This window comes from Humulus lupulus, chromosome 9, assembly GCF_963169125.1.
Source record: "Humulus lupulus chromosome 9, drHumLupu1.1, whole genome shotgun sequence".
NCBI lineage: Eukaryota > Viridiplantae > Streptophyta > Magnoliopsida > Rosales > Cannabaceae > Humulus > Humulus lupulus.
This window is the reverse complement of record NC_084801.1, coordinates 80,720,370-80,740,032: the sequence shown is the minus strand read 5'-3', so window position 1 is coordinate 80,740,032 and position 19,663 is coordinate 80,720,370. Positions and strand designations below refer to the sequence as shown.

The 19,663-nt window shown below is 38.1% G+C and overlaps 1 protein-coding gene across 1 annotated transcript; it reads right to left on the bottom strand.

The window, feature by feature from the left end:
• Positions 1-5,694: 5,694 nt before the first annotated feature.
• Positions 5,695-17,599, bottom strand: LOC133799831 (protein MOR1-like). The gene is made up of 6 exons (XM_062237820.1): positions 17,509-17,599; positions 7,483-7,559; positions 7,286-7,365; positions 6,715-6,776; positions 6,447-6,573; positions 5,695-5,880 (listed from the first exon to the last, which is right to left on the bottom strand). The coding sequence occupies exons 1-6, from the start codon at positions 17,597-17,599 to the stop codon at positions 5,865-5,867; spliced, it is 453 nt and encodes a 150-aa protein (XP_062093804.1). The 3' UTR covers positions 5,695-5,864.
• Positions 17,600-19,663: the final 2,064 nt, after the last annotated feature.

Here is a 19,663-nt window from a genome sequence, read left to right as displayed (position 1 = left end):
CAGCAAATACCCTTAGCTTGGCCATGGGGTTCAAAATTAATAGTTTTTCTTGCCTTTACACTAGGTGAATTAAATTTCAAGATTATGGAAGAATCTTTGAGAGTAGACCTGAGAGCCAAAACTCCAAATCCAAGCAACCTCAAGAAGAATTTCTCATTCCTGAATTCGCACCTACAGTTAATACAACTGCAGTAGTGCCAAAATACAATTATTTTTAGGCAAGTTTATATTAGTCATCAGTTCGATCCATGAAGCAGGTGCCTAATATATTGGAAAACCATGGGCAAAAAATTATCAGGAAACTATTATGTCGACCTCCTTCTACTTATTAACGGAGTAGTTATGCTCCAGGCGAGTGTAACGCCCTGCGTTTTGGGTACATTTAAATGACTTGAGTTGGGATTCTTTTCCCCAAGTTAAGGAAATTATTTTATATAATATTGTATTTTTTTGGAATTTATTTCCATGAGTTATCGCTACCCAAATTATGAAGTTTGTGATTAAAAGTCAAGATAAATCTTTCGATCTTGGACCGATAACAAAACCCTAATCGGGTAAAAATCTTGGATAATAAAACGAAAAACTATGGTAAATATATTTTGCGCATAAAATATATTCATAAAAATTAAAGTTTGGTCAAAAATAATAAAGCTACGAAGAAATGGAAATTTTAGGGCATTTTGTGTTAAAAGCTTAATTTTACAGAATTGGGAAATTTTATTTTATAAATGGACCTTAGGTTAAATTGTAGTGTGTGATTAATTTAATTAAATGTGAGAGACATTTTATTTAATTATTATATGTTAAGTTTTGTTTTTCAAACTTTATATGAGTGAAAAAGGTTATAGAAAGTCATTTTGGATTTTTTTTCATAGGAAATTTTTATTAACCTTTTTAAAAAAATTAATAATTACATAAATAGAAAAAAATAGTGGCCGGCCATGTGAAGATATTCAATTGAGTGGACCAAATTTTTAATGTTTTAATCCCAATTAAATTAGGATTAATGACACCAAGTGATAAAGGTAAAACATTCAAGTGTTTAGATATTATTTTTATTAATATGCTCATCCAAATCCTCACCCAACCAACCATATACTCTTCTTTCACTCTCATGTGTTCAAAAAATTCTCTCTCAAGTTTTCTCACCACTTTCAACTATCAAGAACACTAAGAAAAGTTTGAAGCTTATGCTTTGGTCTACGAAGAGTTTTCCACTACAAGAAAAAATGCTTTTAATAACACCAAAAATGTGTTATCAAAACATACCATAACACTTTTTGATGTGTTAAGACCGACTATGTTTTCGTAGGTCAGTGTACTTTGCATAACACTTTATCATTGTTATACAGATGTGCAATTATACTGTAAACGATAACACAATTTCTGTGTTATTTTAATAAATAGATAAGTGTTTAATTATGTTATTTATAGTCGATTATATAACACATTTCAATACTTATAAATTTGTGTTATACTACACTTTAGTATAACACGTTTTTTGTGTTATACTACACTTTAGTATAACACATTTTTTGTGTTATACTACACTTTAGTATAACACATGTGTTATATTAGCCTACAGAAACATAATCTTTTTTTACTTACACAAAACTAGGAAAACAAATATAAAAGTTGAAGCCAAATAAGGTAACATAAATAGATTTTTATTAATTACTCAAATGTAATTACAATATTTAGTCTACTAGTCTAGGCTTAAGAAATCATATTACAACATAATTTATGCCCAATTCAGATTCCTTTATCACTAAATACAAAACAAGAAATGTATACAAAAATCAGTGAAATACATTCTTCAATTCTAAAGGCCTCAACTACAAATGTTGTCAATAATTGCTTCAAAGAAATCATCTCAATACACCTGCACATTGTAAAAAAAAAAGTCCTTTTAATATTAAGAACATAAGACTTAAGCTAGTTTCCACCTATAAGCATATAAAGTTTAAATTAAATTTGTAATAACTCCAAAACTTGACGAAACAGCAGGGTATAGCAAGATGTACTACCATGCAAAACAATGACTGAAGCAACAAAACATGCAACTTAAAACAATAAGATAAGAGATGAACGAAGAGAAAATTCCACTGCCAAACAGAGTACTCTATCAATACCTAAAACTTAATGAAAATGAAAGAAACATTCAGCAACATAATTCTAAAGCACAAAAGAAGACTTTCTTCTTTATACCTTGACAAGGGCTGATGAAAGTCATCTTTTTGTTGGTAGTTTGTCTTCTAACATGGTCATATTAGCCTATTAAGAAAGAAAAATCTAAGCATATGAATTTTCCTCAAAACAAACAGTTAAATTCATAAATGAAATTGAATGAGAAAATCAGAGAGGATAGAGAATGAATGAACTGAACTTTATTGAAATATATAGAAGTGTTAAATAGAAAATGAGAATACATCACTTATAATGAGCTAAAAAATAGAGTAAGACTAACAGATTCATAGAAATCCATAACGGATCTAGCAGCTACCACTTAATAGATAAAATTTGTAGTAATAAAAGTACTACAATCTTTCCATTAATCATTTATAGTGTGCACAAGGGAAATAAAAAGCCCACTTGTTCAGATGATGTTAGAATGCCCTGTATAAAGCCCTAATAGTATATCCATGGAGATCAGAAGCATTGCTTGTTTCAACAATAAGGGCAGGCCATACATTCATAGCACTACACCAGTTCCTAATAGTCCAAACTAAAGAATTCAAAGTCTGTCACAAGTATCTATTATCAACAAAAAAAAATCCAATTTAAATTCAGTAGTTATCAAATGTTTTCACTGCCATAATCATAGCTGCCACTAAAGCAGAAGATCATATTGACATAAGTAAGTTCATACAATAGAGTCGAAGCTTAGTCATCACTAGGATTACCTTGCTTTCTTGTGCACCTCTTGTATTTACTATATAAATGCATTATAATCACTTAGTCATCACTAGGATTACAATAACCACTGTCAAACATACTTAATAAATTAAACATGTTTACAATTAAAGTGTAAATAAAAGCTACTCAAACGAATGGTTTCTCTTCAATGATTTTAATTGCTAGGGCAGGATCCTTGGGTTAAAGTTTCTGAACAACAAGCCTAAAATGAATAAACTGCTTAAGTTGCACTAGACAAAACATGAATGAAGAAACCTAACCTTAACAGAGCATTGTCTATCAAAGATAGTTAGAGCACATGTTTAGACTTTTCATAAGAAATATCATCAAAGAATTTCATTAAGTAACAAGGCACCAGCCAAATTGAAATCAGATTTAAACAACTATTTACTAGTAATACTTAAATTAATAAGATGCTCTGAGACTTAAGTACTCAGCTCATAGATATTTAATTAGGGGATATGCCATTAGCCAAGTTGATGAACCAGAACAAGTAATACCACCATGTTATGTTGATGGCCAAAGCTTTAAACATAGGTCAGCTAACCCATCAATAAAAACAAAATGCACAACCAAGTTTCAGTTCAATCAAATAACACGTGAATAAGAAAAAGTACAAGGTTTTATTAGATCCAAACATGGGTGAAAAGTGAAAACAAAAATTGAAAATCAATGATACCTCAAGACAAGTCCCCAAACAGAGTCTGAAAGGAATATTTAAATCACAAAAAGTGGTTAGGGATTTTAAAATTAGACATTTTCAAATATTCTAAATAAATAACTAGCCTATACTGACCTTCAAAACTAAGACCCTAATACATGATACATGATAAAAACTTACAAACATAACAAAGGAATACTTGTCCTCTTGATCATTACTTGCATACTATACAACAAACAATATTCATTTAGTTACTATATTAGGATTAATATGTACTCTCAGAAATTATGTTTGTCTATAAAATGGATGCATGTATTTATGTGTTTATTCAACTAAGCCTCAATCAACGAAACTTAAACGAGTACTCTACCTGGACAAACTGATATAGGCCAGGAATAGACATAGCATTTTCACCAAGTACTTTTAATCCAAAGTCAACATGTGGCTGCAAAAAACATTAGAGACAATAATGAAAGAAGGAAATAAAAGGTCAAGCAAGAAACTAGAATACACTAAAGCCATATATTATATCAACTCAATGGCTAAGAAACAAAATAAAAAACTAAAAAAAAACTGAGTTGAGTACATACCATGTTGAGTAATTGGAGATAAGCACTTGGGCATTATCAAATGAGAACGATAGGTTTCAATAATTTCATAAATTGCCTACATATGGAAGCGAATTTTCCATTATCAAATGGCCAAATCAGATAATAGAACATGTATAAATCAAATCTAAATAAAAAAAATCTAGTTTAACTAAGATCTTTTGGTTAAATTTCTTATAAAGATAGTGAAAATTAACAAACTAAGAATATACACAAGCTCAAAACAGCAAGCAAGATTAGGAGAAACAATAAGAACAGAGAGAATGTGAACCAATGAAACAACACAATCTAATGTAAAACACATACAGCAGGGGAAAAATTAAAGAAGTTAATATTAGTATGAAATTTTGTAAAGATCGAAGCTTTTTTTGGTTGGTCGACTTCAGTTAGCATTTCCATCATATTATGTCATTATGATGTATAAATTTAATAGCAGCTCCTCGAAGCTTCACTAGTTCATGTAGAACAGTTTTCACCATGCGCAATGGCTTGTCATCAGCACCAGCACTGAATAGTTTTTATACATTGCAAGAGAGAAGAAACCAATTATTATGCAATCACAAATTGTAACTATCAGTCATAGTAGTAGATTTCATGTTATTCCAAATAAAATAAAAGAAAAAAGCATACCGTCTTCTAATTTCTTCCATCCCTAAGTCTTGCAGATACAAATGGATGCTTTGAAGGATGCGGTCAAGGACGACTTCATAAATAGTGCTTTGAAGAACCTATGAGAAGCATGCAAGCCATGTTGTAAAATATGTCAGATTACCCATTGAGACAGTAGATAACAAAAAAATAACTTTAGAAAAAAGGTAAACAAAATAGCTAAAACAAGAAGTTACCTTTGTAATTTTTATCAAACATTTAACAACCAGATCAGAGAACTTCTGATTTCTGACAGCAAATGTCTCATTTGATGCAGGTGAGGGCCACCTTGAAGGATCTAATGGACGTAAGAGATTGATGAGAGCAACAAAGGATGAAGTTCGATCTGCATTATCCTGTAAAGTTGAATAACAAATCAAACTAAAATAAGACATGCGAGTCAGGATAAGAATAAATGAAGAAAAGAAGAGGGAAGAAATGAAATGGCAAGTCTTAACCAGAAAATTTAGCATCAGAACACTCAAAGCTTTTAAAAGCTGGCTGCCATCATCCATATGTGGAACTCTCTCATCCAACAACCATAGAAGGAGCTTAGTAATTAGACTATCAAGAGTTCTTTCCTTGACAGCATAAGTCAGTCTCTTGTTTTGAAATGTCTAAAAATCAATTAGAATTTTACATCAACTAGTTAGGTTTATAGTAAGGTATATAAAAAAATGGAAAAACAGAGTATAGTGTTAGCATTAAGACATTCAACAACAAAATAAACCAAACTTACCTGCATGAGGGTGTTGAGAACATATTTACAAGATCTAGATGATGCTCCTATCAAGCTGAAATCAAAGGTCTTGGAAACCTATTTTATGGGAAAAAGTTCATAATCAAAACCTAAATAATGCCAAAACAAAAACAAAACCCAGAAACAAAAACTAAAGTACAAGGAAGGACAAAGTAAAGCGCTACCTTGTTTGCAAGGCATGAAATAAGTCTGTCTGCATCTTTAATAAGTTCATCCATTGCACTGCCTTCTGGATCATTAGTGGCTTGTGTCAGCTCATGACACACGACTTTCATTCCTTCAACAGACTGCAAAAACGCACACAAATATTAAAACTTTTTTAATTTTGGAAAAATAAAAATAACAAAGAAGAAGAGAAAAAGAGAAAAAGGAACAATAAACAATAAACAAAGTTGCTCTACCCTACAAACACAAACGAAAGCTTTCATAACAAATAAAATGTATAGCAATGAGGCCAGACATTTGAATTATTAAATCAGACCAAAATGTAAGAATTACTCTTTTTTAACCAGAATAATAGCTACAAGGAGAATATAAGGGGAAGGGGAATAATAGCTGCAAGAATTACTCTTTTTTTAACCAGAATAATTGCTAATAGCCTTAGCAATTAGCCACAACACCCGCTAACCATACTCTTTTTTTTTTATATACATACATATATTATATTTACTTATCACTTAGTTTTTCCATGTAATAATTGAAAATTCTCCAATTGCCTTTACAATAAATAAAAAATAAAAACCTACAGCTTACCCTTACAAAACACAAGGCTTATTAACTGTAAGAGACAAGCTAGAGTTTTCTAATAACTAATATTTCTTCTAATATAAAAGGACAGATAAACCACAAGTACCTGCTCAGGAGAACCAAAAGAAATAATATCCAAAGCTTCATTCCAATCAGTGGGGCCATTGGTACCAGCAAGAACACAGGGCATAAGTTGTCTCTCCACATGTATGTCAGCATTCCCATAGTTTTTCCTGATACCAACATCATAGAATAAAAGAAAATTAGAAATGAAACCAATAGATGTGATGGAAATGTCTATGTAAAATTTGTATCACTTGTTAAAAAATTAAAAACAAACAATTAAATGATCACTATGCGGAGCCTCTAATAACTTGGAAGTACTGGGCCAGAGACAGATCGTGTAACCTCTCCACTTTGCTCTGCTACATCCAATCTACAATAAATCAAAATAAATAAAAGTTCAAAGTTAGTAGTCTAATAGACTTGTATCAAAAGGACTCTCTAGATCCTGGTGACAGATTTTTTTAGCTATAAAAATAAAGTAAATGTCCTCAAACAAGTTCAAAAATATTGGACGCAATGCAATGGAATGCAACAATTTGAAAACCAAATAAGTGCAGCCCAACAGCAGGATTGAAGAAGCACCAACGTGACCTTTGTTTATGTCACAGCTAACTATAAAGAGACCTTTTAAACGCGTCAGCAATCAGCATGTTTTTTTATTTGATATGCACGAGTACCAAAATAAACAAGATTGAGAAAGCTTTACAATGAGACAAACAATTCAAAGAAAAGACAGTTGAGAAAGAAACAGAAAACTACACAAAAAATTGACAGAAAATAAAATATTATACTTTATTAAAATGTTGATAATCATCATTAGAAATAATAAAAGTAACAGAGACACTACTAAAGATAAAATAGACAAGCTAAAAAGCATACCCAATTTCCCTCACAGAACGTCTCAAAGCAGCTCTGGCTTCACCAGGCTTCCCTTCCTTCCTTTTTTCCATCTCTCGAACCTAAAATATGCAATATCATTAGAAGGATGGAATGGATAATAGAAACAGATCATTTAATCCCAAAACAAATTTAAAAGTTTACCTTACTTTAAACTCTAAGATCAAATATATACTAACCTTCCATTTAAACCTATCATCCAGCATGCTTTTCTGAGCATCTGTTAGCTTCCGAACATACCTCCATATATCCTCACCTAATGGGGAAAAAAAGGTCATTAACAGTTAACAATAAAATATTAAAATTAAACAGATAAAATCTAATTGAATTCACTATAAACAACAACTAATACTGTAACGTCCTGGATAGCCAAGACCGCTACACTGTGTGTTTATAAAGTGCCAGACTTGCTAATCAAGTCATTTAATTAAAATCGTGTTGCAGAAGCTACAAAGGTACTAGGGTTAAAAGCGTTTTGGTCTCAAAAGCCACGCTTTTCATTAAGAAACATTATCTGGTTACACGGGATCCCAAAAATACAAGTTTTAAGATCGTTTACGAAGGTTGTGAGACTCAGATACAATAACTAGCCATACTAAGGCAAAACAAGCAGTTAGGTAATCCCTGTCCTGGTCCACTCCTCGATCGTGGTGATCGAACAGCTGGCTATGTACATTTCACCTTGGAGCTCTCCACCTCAGGCTTGGTCCAGCTTGCCCTTGCCTTTACCTGCACCACATAGCACCCGTGAGCCAAGGCCCAACAAGAAAACACAACATCAACAGAGCATAAGCATTTAGCAGTCAAGTCAAAATCTCACATTGCATCACATAGCCTTAGTCAAATAACCATTCAATATAGTCAGGTATTCCACACACTAGGCATATCAATTCATAACATGCACAGTTTATAAACGATAACTAGGGCTAGCGCTCACAGGCTGCTCCCTCTGTTATCCCAGTGTTCATGGCTCCCAGTGGCCAAATCGCACTCTGTACGGTAATAGTATGTACGACACTCTTAGGCCATTTTTACATGTCCCATGGCGTGATACCAACATTGAAACGATACAATTCTTGGGAGCACTTAGGCCCATCACAATCATGTAACCGGGTGCAGTTTTCTTACCTTTCAATTCAATAGCTTTGATCCCGCGACACCTTGAGCACGATCCCCCTCGAGCCCTAGCGCTCACCTAAACACAATCATGGCCAAAGTCATCATCAACCCTCAAGTTCAAAACCTAGTCCCGGGGCCAATCCCGAGCCCCCGGGAAGTCTTAGTTCCACCAAACAAGGTGGTGGAACCAAACCCCAAACCTTAGATCAAAAACCCTTTCAAATAACCCTAAAATCCCTTTCAGAAGGTAGGGTAGCGCTACAGCGCTCTTGGGAGGGCGCTACAGCACTACAGACAGAAGCCAAATTCCCCTGAGCATTATGGCCTAGCGCTACAGCTCCCAAAGGCTAGCACTGTAGCGCTAGTCACAGACAGCCCAGCACCAAAATTTCACTTCTGCGATTTTCTCGAACCAACCTCAACCAAACCTCTTCCAACTCTTACCCAAACTTAAAAACAACCTCATGAACACACTCCACTCATCCCAAGCACCCCAAACACCTAAAACCCAAGCACATGCATCCACAAGCTCAGATTTCACCATAATCACTTCCATGCTCTAAAACCCAGTAAAAACCAGCTGAACAACAAAGTTAGAGTTTAGGCTTTATACCTTTGATAGAATTTCGACCACAAGCTGCCTCTACACTCCCTTGGCTTGCTCCTCCTCAGCCTCAAGTCTGAATTCCCTAAGGTTCCACCCAATTTCAACTTAAGCACCACAACTCAAAAACCAGAACCTGAAACTGAAGAATTCTAAGTCTTACCTCAAGTGTTGATGAACCCTTACTAAGCCACTGTCAATTCCTCAGTCTTAGGTTAGGATCCTTGATGCCTAGTTAATCCCAGCTCTCCTCTAAGCTTTACTCTAGAAATCCTCAAGAAACAAGTGAAGGAAGCACAAACCGACCTAGAGAATTCTTTCTGTTTTCTCTCCTTTCTTTTCCTTTCCTTTTCTTTCTTTTTTCAAACTTCTGTAATGTTATATAAATCCCACCAACATAAAACCCCAGTAATACCCATCCTTAAAATCCAAATGACCATTATGCCCTCCCTATTAATTCTAGTCCTTTAGTCCACTTAAGGGCATTTTAGTCATTTTACCCAATTCCCGCTAATTCCTCGAGTGTCTCTATTATTTCCTACTTAATTCCCGATACCTAATTAACCACCAATAGCATTCCTCAATGGCATAATAGACTCCAGTTTATCTACTAAATTCCCATTTATACCCCTGAGCTCACCGCGAGCCGGGTATAAATCCCCGCCATGAATTTCTCGCTACCTTGCTCACCAGGATCGTCTCGAGTCACAGATCACAGATATATCAACATAATAATGTGGTCTCGACAATGATCACATATATCAAAGCAGTTATGCCCATAATGGCCAAAATTATGATTATGCCCTTCTTACCTAATTAGGGCCTATATGCATACTAACACACATAGTCATGCATCTCAAATATTCAAGTAATCATATAACATGCTTTAAATCATAATCATGCATCTAAATCATTAAAAACACACATAGTTCCCATTATGCCATCCAGGCACACTAATCAAGGCCCTTAAGCCTTATTAGCGAATTTGGGTCGTTACAACTATCCCCTCCTAATGAGAATTTCGTCCTCGAAATTTACCTGAACAACTCGAGATACTGATCCCGCATCGCTGTCTCAAGCTCCCAGGTCGCCTCCTCGACCTTACTATTCCTCCACAGCACTTTAACCAAAAGAATCGTCTTATTTCGCAACACCTTATCTTTTCGATCCAAGATCTGAACTTGTTTCTCTTCATAAGCCAAATATGCCTGTAACTCCAAATCCTCATGCCTCAACACATGAGTCACATCTGAGACATACTTCCGAAGCATGGAGACATGAAACACGTCATGAACCCTAGACAACGATGGCGGCAAAGCTAACCTGTAGGCCACCTGACCAATCCTTTCCAGGATCTCAAATGGTCCAATAAATCTAGGGCTCAGCTTGCCCTTCTTACCAAACCTCCTCACCCCTCGCAGAGGCGAAACTCAAAGAAAGACGTGGTCACCAACTTGAAACTCCACGTCCCTACGCTTAGGATCAGCGTAGCTTTTCTGTCTGCTCTGAGAAGCGAGCATCTTAGCCCGGATCTTCTCTATGGCCTCACTTGTCTTCTGAACCATATCTGGCCCCAAATACCTCCTCTCACCCATCTCATCCCAATGATTGGGTGATCTACACTTCCTCCCATATAACATCTCATAGGGAGCCACTCCAATTGTTGACTGATAACTATTGTTGTACGAGAACTCAATCAACGGAAGATACTTACTCCATGAACCCTCAAAGTCAATCACACATGCTCTGAGCATATCCTCCAATACCTGAATCTTCCTCTCAGACTGTCCATCAGTCTGAGGATGAAAAGCTGTACTAAATTTCAGCTGAGTTCCCAAAGCTCTTTGCAAACCACCCCAAAACTTGGAAGTGAAAATAGGATCTCGGTCTGACACTATAGACTTAGGAACCCCATGGAGACGTACGATCTCCCTCACATACAACTCAGCATACTGATCCACAGTATATGTTGACCTCACCGGAAGAAAATGGGCTGACTTAGTGTATCGATCCACTATTACCCACACCGAATCATGAAATCCTACTGTCCTGGGTAAACCTCCCACAAAGTCCATAGTAATATCCTCCCATTTCCATTAGGGAATAACCAAAGGCTGAAGCAACCCTGCTAGTCGCTGATACTCAGCTTTCACCTGCGGACAGGTTAGGCATCTGGCAACGTACTCAACCACATCCTTCTTCATCCCGGGCAACCAATACAAAGTCGGTAGATCCTGATACATCTTCGTGGTACCCGGATGAAGCGAGTACGGCGTCGTATGAGCCTCATCTAATATCTCTCGTCTGATCCCCTCATCAGCTGGAACACAGATTCATCCCTGATACCGAAGTAAACCAATCTCTGAAACAGAATAGTCCTTAGCTACTCCCGCTAAGACATCATCTCTAATCCTCTGTAACTGAGTGTCTATCAACTGCCCTTCTCTGATCTGCTCTAGCAGGGTCGACTGCAGAGTAATGTTGGCCAACTGGCCCACTAGCAATTCTATCCCTGCTCTAACCATCTCATCAGCTAACTCCCTTAAGATCTGAACAGAGCTATACAACTGACCTGGACCTCAGCGGCTCAACGCATCCGCCACCACATTGGCTTTTCCCGGATGGTAAAGAATATCACAATCATAGTCCTTTACCAGCTCCAGCCAATGACTCTGTCTCATGTTTAGGTCCTTCTGTGTAAAGAAATACTTCAGGCTCTTATGGTCAGTGTATACCTCGCACTTCTCCCCATATAGATAATGCCGCCAAATCTTCAGTGCAAAGACCACTGCTGCCAGCTCCAAGTCATGAGTAGGATACCGCTGCTCATACCCCTTCAGCTGTCGCGATGCATAAGCTATGACCTTCTCATTCTGCATCAACACACAGCCTAAACCCAACCTCGATGCATCACAATAGACAACAAACTTTCCTTCCCCCGAAGGAAGACTCAACACTGGCGCTATAATAAGTCGTCGCTTCAACTCCTGAAAACTGTCTTCACACTTATCTGACCAGATAAACTTCAAGTTCTTTCTTGTCAATTCTGTCATCGGTGCTGCTATCTTCGACAATCCCTCTACAAACCGCCTGTAGTAACCTGCTAACCCAAGGAAACTCCGCACCTCCGAGGCATTCCTTGGCCTCGGCCAATCCCTAACCGCCTCTATCTTAGATGGATCCACCTTGATCCCATCTGTACCTACAATGTGCCCAAGGAATGTCACTTCAGGTAACGAGAACTCACACTTCTAAAACTTAGCATACAACTGATGCTCCCTCAACCTCTAGAGTACCTGTCGAAGATGAAACTCGTGCTCTGTCTCTGAACTGGAAAACACCAAGATGTCATCAATGAAGACTATAACAAACTGATCTAGGAAGTCCTTGAACACCCTTTTCATTAAATCCATAAAGGCTACCGGGGCATTGGTCAAACCAAAGGACATGACCAAGAACTCATAGTGCCCATACCGCATCCGAAAGGCTGTCTTAGGTATGTCCTCATCCTTGATCCTTAGCTGGTGATAACCAGGTCAAAGATCAATCTTTTAGAACACCGTCTTACCCTGCAGCTGATCGAACAAGTCATCAATCCTCGGTAGGGGATACTTATTCTTAATAGTCAACTTGTTCAATTCTCGATAGTTAATACACATCCTCAAGGTCCCGCCCTTCTTCTTAACAAACAGAACTGGAGCACCCCATGGCGAGTAGCTAGGTCTAATGAACCCCAAGTCTAGAAGCTCTTGCAGTTGAATCTTTAACTCTTTCAGTTCCGCCAGTGCCATCCTATATGGTGCCCTTGACACTGGCTCCGTCCCTGGTGCCAACTCAATAACAAACTCAATCTCCCTACGCGGCGGCAACCCAGGCAAATCCTCAGGAAACACATCTAAGAACTCACAAACCAACCTAGTCTCCTCCTGTCCAACTGGTGAAACTTTGGTGGTATCCACCACACTAGCCAAGAAGCCTATACATCCACCCTGTAACAAATCTCTGGTTCTCAGTGAAGATATCCTGGGTACGCGGGGTCCATGCACCGCTCCCACGAAAACAAAGGGATCCTCGCCCTCTGGCTCAAAGGTCACCATCTTCTTCCTACAGTCAATGGTAGCTCCATATCTAACAAGCCAATCCATACCTAGAATCATATCAAAGTCCTCCATATTCAACTCAATCAAGTTTACTGATAACTCCCTACCATCAACTAACACTGGCAGTGCTCTAATCCACCTCCTAGATACCACCAGTTCTCTTGTAGGCAATATAGTCCCAAACCCTAAAGCACTATACTCACTAGACCTACACAGTCTATCAATCACCCTATAAGATACAAATGAATGCGTAGCACCATAATCAATGAAAACAGTAAAGGGAGTGCCAGCACTAGAAAGTTGACCTGTCACTATCAAGGGGCTAGCCTCGACCTCCGCCTGCGTCAAAGTGAACACTCGAGCTGGAGTCAAGCTGTCCACCTTTCCTGTCTCCCCCTTCTTCACCGTCGGGCAATCCTTCCTGAGGTGTCCCACCACCCCACACACATAGCAGGCCTTTGCCCGACATTTGCCCGGATGGCGTCTCCTGCACCTCGTGCACTCTGGATAAGTCCTCCACGAATCACCGCCTCCCTGACGGCCACCCTGAGTACCCCGACCTCCTCTATAAAACCTAGGAGCGTTTGGAACATCAGGAGTCTTTCTCTTCAAATCACTGGAGCCTCCGCCCCTACTACAACCAGAGTATTGAGGCACCGCCCTGCGGCCCTCCCTTCTCGCTGCACTATCCCTCCAAATCCTATTCTCCGCCTCCTCAGTGGTAAGAGCCCTCTCCACAGCCTGGGCATAAGTAGTCACTCCAGGAACTGTGGTAATTCTTACATCTCGAGCTATCATCACATTCAGCCCTCTAATAAATCTGTCCTGCCTAGCTGCGTCAATAGGCACAAGGTCTGGTGCGAACTTCGCAAGTCTGTCGAACTTCAGGGCATATTCTGTAACTGTCATACTGCCCTGAACTAGCCCCACAAACTCATTTACTTTCGCTGCCCTGATGGCAATGTTATAATACTTCTGATTGAACAAATCCTTAAACCCTTCCCAAGTCAATGTAGCAACCTCTCTAGTCTGTGATGCCACCTCCCACCAGATTCGAGCATCATCTCTCAGCATATAAGTGGCACAGGCCACCCTATCATGTCCTTCCACTCTCATAAAATCAAGAATGGTAGTGATCAAAGTCATCCACTGCTCAGCCTTCAGTGGATCAGGTCCACCCTCAAAGATCGGGGGCTGTTGCTTCCTGAACCGCTCATACAACGGTTCCCACTTATTCCCAATATCAACTGGCTGTACCATAGGTACCATTACCGGTGGCACAGTAGGGGTAACACTCCCAGATGGAGCCTGCTGCAGAATTCAAATCTATTCATCTTGGCTCTGAAGCCTAGCTTGCATATCAGCCATTAACTGCTTCCAGTTCTCAGGGATTGGCGGAGGGGTCGGGCCCTGGTCATCATCTCTAGCCCCAGACCTGCCGGCTAGTTGTGTGGATTTCCTTGAACGCATAACTATTCAAGTCAATCTGTAATCAACGACTCGGCAATTGGCTATGATGTCAGGGTAATAATTCTCTCATAATCCATCACTGGAACTCCAATCATTCACAAGCAATCAAATATGGCAATTCATCCAAATATTCATTCACATGCACATCGGTGCTAATAAGCACGCCTCAATAACATCATGCAATAGTCAAGGGCCAGGCCCTATCAATATCCCATGCTCCCTATACATCAGACAGATATCAGCAATCATATCCCACTCAAATCATTTAAACACATAATCATGTATACACAATTACCAGACCCTGAGTTGAGCTTGTCTCCCGCGACGAATGTACATATCCAGCCAGTCTTCAGGTCCCATAAACCTAGGAGGCTCTCATACCAATTTGTAACGTCCTGGATAGCCAAGACCGCTACACTGTGTGTTTATAAAGTGCCAGACTTGCTAATCAAGTGAATTAATTAAAGTCGTGTTGCAGAAGCTACAAAGGTACTAAGGTTAAAAGCGTTTTGGTCTCAAAAGCCACGCTTTTCATTAAGAAACATTATCTGGTTACACGGGATCCCAAAAATACAAGTTTAAAGATCGTTTACAAAGGTTGTGAGACTCAGGTACAATAACCAGCCATACTAAGGCAAAACAAGCAGTTAGGTAATCCCTGTTCTGGTCCACTCCTCGATCGTGGTGATCGAACAGCTGGCTATGTACATTTCACCTCGGAGCTCTCCACCTCAGGCTTGGTCCAGCTAGCCCTTGCCTTTACCTGCACCACATAGCACCCGTGAGCCAAGGCCCAGCAAGAAAACACAACATCAACAATGCATAAGCATTTAGCAGTCAAGTCAATATCTCACATTGCATCACATAGCCTTAGTCAAATAACCATTCAATATAGTCAGGTATTCCACACACTAGGCATATCAATTCATAACATGCACAGTTTATAAATGATAACCAGGGCTAGCGCTCACAGGCTACTCCCTCTGTTATCCCAGTGTTCATGGCTCCCAGTGGCCAAATCGCGCTCTGTACGCTAATAGTATTTACGACACTCGTAGGCCGCTTTTACATGTCCCATGGCGTGATACCAACATTGACACATTACAATTCTCGGGAGCACTTAGTCCCATCACAATCATGTAACCGGGTGCAGTATTCTTACCTTTCAATTCAATAGCTTTGATCCCTCAACACCTTGAGCACGATCCCCCTCGAACCCTAGCGCTCACCTAAACACAATCATGGCCAAAGTCATCATAAACCCTCAAGTTCAAAACCTAGTCCTGGGGCCAATCCCGAGCCCCCGGGAAGTCCTAGTTCCACCAAACAAGGTGGTGGAACCAAACCCCAAACCTTAGATAAAAAACCCTTTCAAATAACCCTAAAATCCCCTTCAGAAGGTAGGGTAGCGCTACAACGCTCTTGGGAGGGTGCTACAGCACTACAGACAGAAGCAAAATTCCCCTCAGCATTATGGCCTAGCGCTACAGCGCCCAAAGGCTAGCGCTGTAGCGCTAGTCACAAACAGCCCAGCACCAAAATTCCACTTCTGCGATTTTCTCGAACCAACCTCAACCAAACCTCTTCCAACTCTTACCCAAACTTAAAAACAACCTCATGAACACACTCCACTCATCCCAAGCACCCCAAACACCTAAAACCCAAGCACATGCATCCACAAGCTCAGATTTCACCATAATCACTTCCATGCTCTAAAACCCAGTAAAAACCAGCTGAACAACAAAGTTAGAGTTTAGGCTTTATACCTTTGATAGAATTTCGACCACAAGCTGCCTCTACACTCCCTTGGCTTGCTCCTCCTCAGCCTCAAGTCTGAATTCCCTAAGGTTCCACCCAATTTCAACTTAAGCACCACAACTCAAAAACCAGAACCTGAAACTGAAGAATTCTAAGTCTTACCTCAAGTGTTGATGAACCCTTACTAAGCCACTGTCAATTCCTCAGTCTTAGGTTAGGATCCTTGATGCCTAGTTAATCCCAGCTCTCCTCTAAGCTTTACTCTAGAAATCCTCAAGAAACAAGTGAAGGAAGCACAAACCGACCTAGAGAATTCTTTATGTTTTCTCTCCTTTCTTTTCCTTTCCTTTTCTTTCTTTTTTCAAACTTCTGTAATGTTATATAAATCCCACCAACATAAAACCCCAGTAATACCCATCCTTAAAAGCCAAATGACCATTATGCCCTCCCTATTAATTCTAGTCCTTTAGTCCACTTAAGGGCATTTTAGTTATTTTACCCAATTCCCGCTAATTCCTCGAGTGTCTCTATTATTTCCTACTTAATTCCCGATACCTAATTAACCACCAATAGCATTTCTCAATGGCATAATAGACTCCAGTTTATCTACTAAATTCCCATTTATACCCCTGAGCTCACCGCGAGCCGGGTATAAATCCCCGCCATGAATTTCTCGCTACCTTGCTCACCAGGATCGTCTCGAGTCACAGATCACAGATATATCAACATAATAATGTGGTCTCGACAATTATCACATATATCAAAGCAGTTATGTCCATAATGGCCAAAATTACGATTATGCCCTTCTTACCTAATTAGGGCCTATATGCATACTAACACACATAGTCATGCATCTCAAATATTCAAGTAATCATATAACATTCTTTAAATCATAGTCATGCATCTAAATCATTAAAACCACACATAGTTCCCATTATGCCCTCCAGGCACACTAATCAAGGCCCTTAAGCCTTATTAACGAATTTGGGTCGTTACAAATACAATGCAACTTACAAAATAAATTACAAACTAAGAAAACATAACCCCACAAAACAGGCAAAAAGAAAATGGGATGTCTCAAAGGAACAATAAATAAAAATTCAAAATCTTAAACAAGTTAGAAAATACTTTAAAATCTTGAAATCATGAGATACCAAGAATCTTATATCCAGTGGCAAGAGTATTCAAAGCAGCTTTTCTAATTTCACCATCTCTTTCTGCAGTCAATCTTGCAACAATTTGCATGGATTTTAACTGCCCACTAATCTGTCAAGAGAATATATGTTAGCGTCCTCTATTTCTACCCAGTTCGTCCAAAACAGGGTAAGCTTCTCTCTCGAGGTCTGCCACACTGGAGTCCAATTTTCCTTCTGAGAGCTCCATACAGAAACAAAACAAAACAAGACAAACCAACTTTGTCAAGAAAAAAAATGTCAAAAGGACCAAACACAGAATCAAAGAAAGTTGGAAACTAAAACCATATATGATGATATCATTATGTGTGTTATACCTGTTCTCTGTTCATATTTTCTCCTGACTTGGTAGCTTGTCTAGCATCTTCTAGAAGCGCAGCATCCTGTTCTGACCTAACTTGAGAAAAATCAAGTGTCTCACGCAGGGAAGAAGAAGGCTTGGCCGTACACAGGGAAGAGGAGAAGAGCTGGCCTCCGGTGACGTCGTTCGCCTCTGGTGTCGTGTGAGGGCTTAGGCCCGCGTGGTCGAAGCTCCGACGGCCTCCGAAGATCCCTAGCCGGTGCGTGTAGGGGAAGGTAGCGGTCGGTCTCCACAAAGACAAAGGTGAGAGAGAAAGAGTGAAGGAGAGAGGTCTGGTTGGAGAAAGAGATCCGAGAGAGAGGAGAGAGAATGATGAGGAAAAAGGAGAAGGAATTGAAGGAAATGAATTGGCCCCAAATGAAATGAAAAAAAAAAAGCTAAGTGGCGGGATGGTTTTATTATTACCGCCCGTTTTTTCATAAAATTCCCTAATATAAGTACTCTAGCATAATACTTTTTTATTAGTATTATATTCATGTGTTATGGAAATGGGTATTTGGTGTAGTGTTCCCTAATGTGAAAGTTTAAAAAACTTTATTTTTGTAAAGTTTTTAACAATAGATCCTTCAATAACTTACTATATATGTTGTTGGTAGAGTTGGTTAAGGTTTTGAAAGAGTTTTTAAGGATCTAAAGCTAGTAGAAACATCGAAAGCTAAAGCAAGAACAACAAGAGGTAAAAAGTTTACTTTTTATGGTTGTTGTTGTATTGTTTCTATTTTTTTATGCATTATTTTGTGTATTTAATTCTCAAAGCTTCTTATTGATGATGTAATAATGCTATAGTAGTTTCTTGATAATTTTTATGATGCTTCTATGTTGATTTTTTAAAATAGGGACCAAAATCGCTAAGGGTTTTGTTGAAAACCCTAAAACAAAAAAATACAAGTTTTGAGTCGTGACTTCCAAGTCATCAAGCATCCATTGTATACTGATTTTGTATAAATAATTTTTCTGTGATGTGTTTGAGATGGAGTGCATCAATTTGAGCTTTTGAAACAATAAAAAATTGTTAGAAATGAGTGAGTTACACTATTTCAAATTTTAGGTAAAAACAGTTTTTTTTCGTATTCTTAATTTTGGGACCAAGTTTGGACAGCCCCTGTATAGAGAAAATTAAACAATTTTTTTCTAAACTTTAGTGGACATGTTCTTGGCATAACCTAGTATTTCACTGTAAAATTTTGTAACAAAATATTGAACGGTATGATAGTTATTTAGTGCCAAAGTTTTGAAAAAAATAAGGACTTAAAAATAAGGTCATTTTTTACCTCAAAGTTTGGAAAATATTTTCACCAATAAAAAATACTCCTATTGACCAAAGAATTTACAAGACCTAAATGGCATACCAAATATGGAATTATGAAATTTTGGTAGCAATTGGGTAAGTAAATTTTATGTTATGACCTAGCAAAGTATGTAGTTAAAAATGTGAAAAATGAGATTTTCACACTTGGTGTAAAAATGGGATTTCGGGAACTTAAGATAAAAGTACATTGGTGCATATTGCAAGATAAAAACTTGGTAAGTCTTGAAAACATTTTTGACCTAAAATACCACATTCAGTTTAGTGAAAATTATTTTTATCAAATAATTTTTATTCTTTCTAGAAAAAGAAGATTTAATTTATTAATAAGTTGATAAATTAGATGAGGGTTTAAAAACCTTATATTTTGAGGAAAATAATTAAGTAAATTATTTTTCAAGTAAGTAAAGTTGATTAATTGACATCGAAGAATTAACTAGTCAAGATAA